The sequence below is a fragment of the Rhincodon typus genome, unplaced genomic scaffold, assembly GCF_021869965.1.
Source record: "Rhincodon typus isolate 14 unplaced genomic scaffold, sRhiTyp1.1 hic_rhity00006143, whole genome shotgun sequence".
Lineage (NCBI taxonomy): Eukaryota > Metazoa > Chordata > Chondrichthyes > Orectolobiformes > Rhincodontidae > Rhincodon > Rhincodon typus.
In genome coordinates, this window is record NW_025971781.1 from 7,571 (window position 1) to 10,278 (window position 2,708).

General features: G+C 51.0%; 1 protein-coding gene across 1 annotated transcript; it reads left to right on the top strand.

Annotated features, from left to right (window-relative positions):
- On the top strand, positions 1–696 carry LOC109925958 (late histone H2A.2.2-like). The gene has a single exon (XM_048594123.1). The coding sequence runs from the start codon at positions 1–3 to the stop codon at positions 439–441; it is 441 nt and encodes a 146-aa protein (XP_048450080.1). The 3' UTR covers positions 442–696.
- Positions 697–2,708: the final 2,012 nt, after the last annotated feature.

A 2,708-nucleotide genomic window follows, 5' to 3' on the forward strand; every position in this document is an offset into this window, starting at 1 on the left:
ATGTGGGCGGATTGCAGTGTTCTCTGTGAAAGTGTTTGTGAGATTGCGGATATGACTGGAAGAGGAAAGAGCGGTGCGAAAGCTCGGTCCAAGCCGAAGTCTCGGTCGTCCCGGGCTGGCCTGCAGTTCCCGGTGGGCCGTGTTCACAGGATCCTCAGAAAGGGCAACTATGCTGAGCGTGTGGGTGCCGGAGCGCCGGTCTATCTGGCTGCGGTGCTCGAGTATCTGACGGCTGAAATCCTCGAGCTGGCCGGTAACGCGGCCCGGGACAACAAGAAAACCCGCATCATCCCCAGGCACCTCCAGCTGGCCGTGCGCAACGACGAGGAGCTCAACAAGCTGCTGGGAGGGGTGACCATCGCTCAGGGCGGGGTGCTGCCTAATATCCAGGCCGTGCTACTGCCCAAAAAAACCGCCGCTGGGGGCATCCCTAAAAAGTGAAGAGACCGTTCTTTAACCTGACAACCCAAAGGCTCTTTTAAGAGCCACTCACAACATCCGTGAGAGAAACTAGGCCCTCACTTCTGTCGTGTTGATTTTTGTGTTTCCCTTTTACCGTGTCGAGCTTAGGTCTTGGTAATTGACCGCTGTCAATTCCTACACCCACATACTCTTGACCCCTGCACCCAGCTAGGTTCACAGTGAGAGCTGGGAGACAAGCAGATTGAGGTGTTTCTCATGAATTATTATAAATCGCAATTTTTAAAGTGTTCGAGTGCATTATTTGTTTGTTGCAGTGTACCTGCGCGTGTGGTCTCTGTCTTTAATCATCTTCTTATCAATGCATCACCCAGCCCCCGGGCACCCCGTTAACAGCCAGTTTCATATTTCCTTTAATCTCATTAGGAAGACCTGAAATGATACAGTGCAACAAATAGTAAATCCACGAGTTTCTCAAAGTGAGTGATCGCTGACTGTCTGCGCTTTATTCTCGGGTGTGTTCATGTACAGAATAGTAGGAACTGCAGATGCTGGAAAATCCGAGAAAACAAGGTGTAGAGCTGGATGAACACAGCAGGCCAAGCAGGAATGCTTCCTGCTCCTATGATGCTGCTTGGCCTGCTGTGTTCATCCAGCTCTACACCTTGTTATCTCTGTGTTCATGTACAGACTCTTTTCCCAGCCCGTGGAGAGGAAGCATATTAAATGTCACTGAGTCATCTTCAGGTACTTCTATGTGTTCGTGTTACTCTTTAACACTCGATCATTTTAGTAGCCACAGGCCCCGGTGGCCTATGAACCCTGGGTTTCAACCCCGGCAAACTAACGAAGTGCTTCCATGTTTGAGTCCCACAGATATCGGCAAACGAACAAATGAAAAAGTACAGCACAGGAACACGCCCTTCGGCCTTCCAAGCCTGTGCCCGCCATCGTGCGCGAATTATTCTAACAACAAACCTGCCATTTTTCGATCCGTATCCCTCTATTCCCTCTCTATTCATGTACCTATCTAGGTTCTTCTTAAATGTGTGCAATGTACCCGTTTCCACCACCTCTTCTGGCAGTGCATTCCAGGCTGCTACCACTCTCCCTTAAACTTTCCCCCTCTGACTTTGAGACTGTGCAATTGAAACTTCAGCCCTGGGAACAAGCCTCTGTCTATCCAACCCATCTATGCCATTCATGATTTTGTAGACCTCTATCAGGTCTCCTCTCAGCCACAGTCTTTCCAGTGAAAACAATCCTAGTCTTTTTAAGAGACAACAAGGTGCAGGGCTGGATGAACACAGCAGGCCAAGCAGCATCATAGGAGCAGAAAGGCTGACGTTTCGGGCCTAGACCCTTCATCAGAAAAGGCCCTTGTTAGGCTGCAATAACACTATTATGTGCAGTTATGGTCACCACACTACCAGAAGGATGTGGAAGCTTTGGAGAGATCATGGAGAAGTTTTGCCAGGATGTTGCCTGGTCTCCAGGACATTGACTATGAGGAAAGTTAAAAAGACTAGAGATAGTAGGAACTGCAGATGCTGGTGCAGGGCTGGATGAACAACAGCAGGCCAAGCAGCATCAGAGGAGCAGGAAGGCTGATGTTTTGGGCCTAGACCCTTCTTCAGAAATGGGGGAGGGGAAGGGGGATCTGAAATAAATAAGAAGAGAGGGGAGACGGATGGAAGATGGGTAGAGGAGAAGATAGGTGGAGAGGAGACAGACCGGTCAAAGAGTCAGGGATGGAACCAGTAAAGGTGAGTGTAGGTGGGGAGGTAGGGAGGAGGTAGGTCAGTCCAGGGAGGATGGACAGGTCAAGGGGGCGGGATGAGATTAGTAGGTAGGAGATGGGGGTGCGGCTTGAGGTGGGAGGAGGGGATAGGTGGGAGGAAGGACAGGTTAGGGAGGCGGGGATGAGCTGGGCTGGTTTTGGGATGCGGTAGGGGGAGGGGAGATTTTGAAGCTTGTGAAGTCCACATTGATACCATTGGGCTGCAGGGTTCCCAAGCGGAATATGAGTTGCTGTTCCTGCAACCTTCGGGTGGCATCGTTGTGGCACTGCAGGAGGCCCAGGATGGACATGTCGTCTGCGGAATGGGAGGGGGAGTTGAAATGGTTTGCGACTGGGAGGTGCAGTTGTTTAGTGCGAACCGAGCATAGGTGTTCTGCAAAGCGGTCCCCAAGCCTCCGCTTGGTTTCTCCGATGTAGAGGAGGCCACAACGGGAACAGCTGATGCAGTATACCACATTAGCAGATGTGCAGGTGAACATCTGCTTGA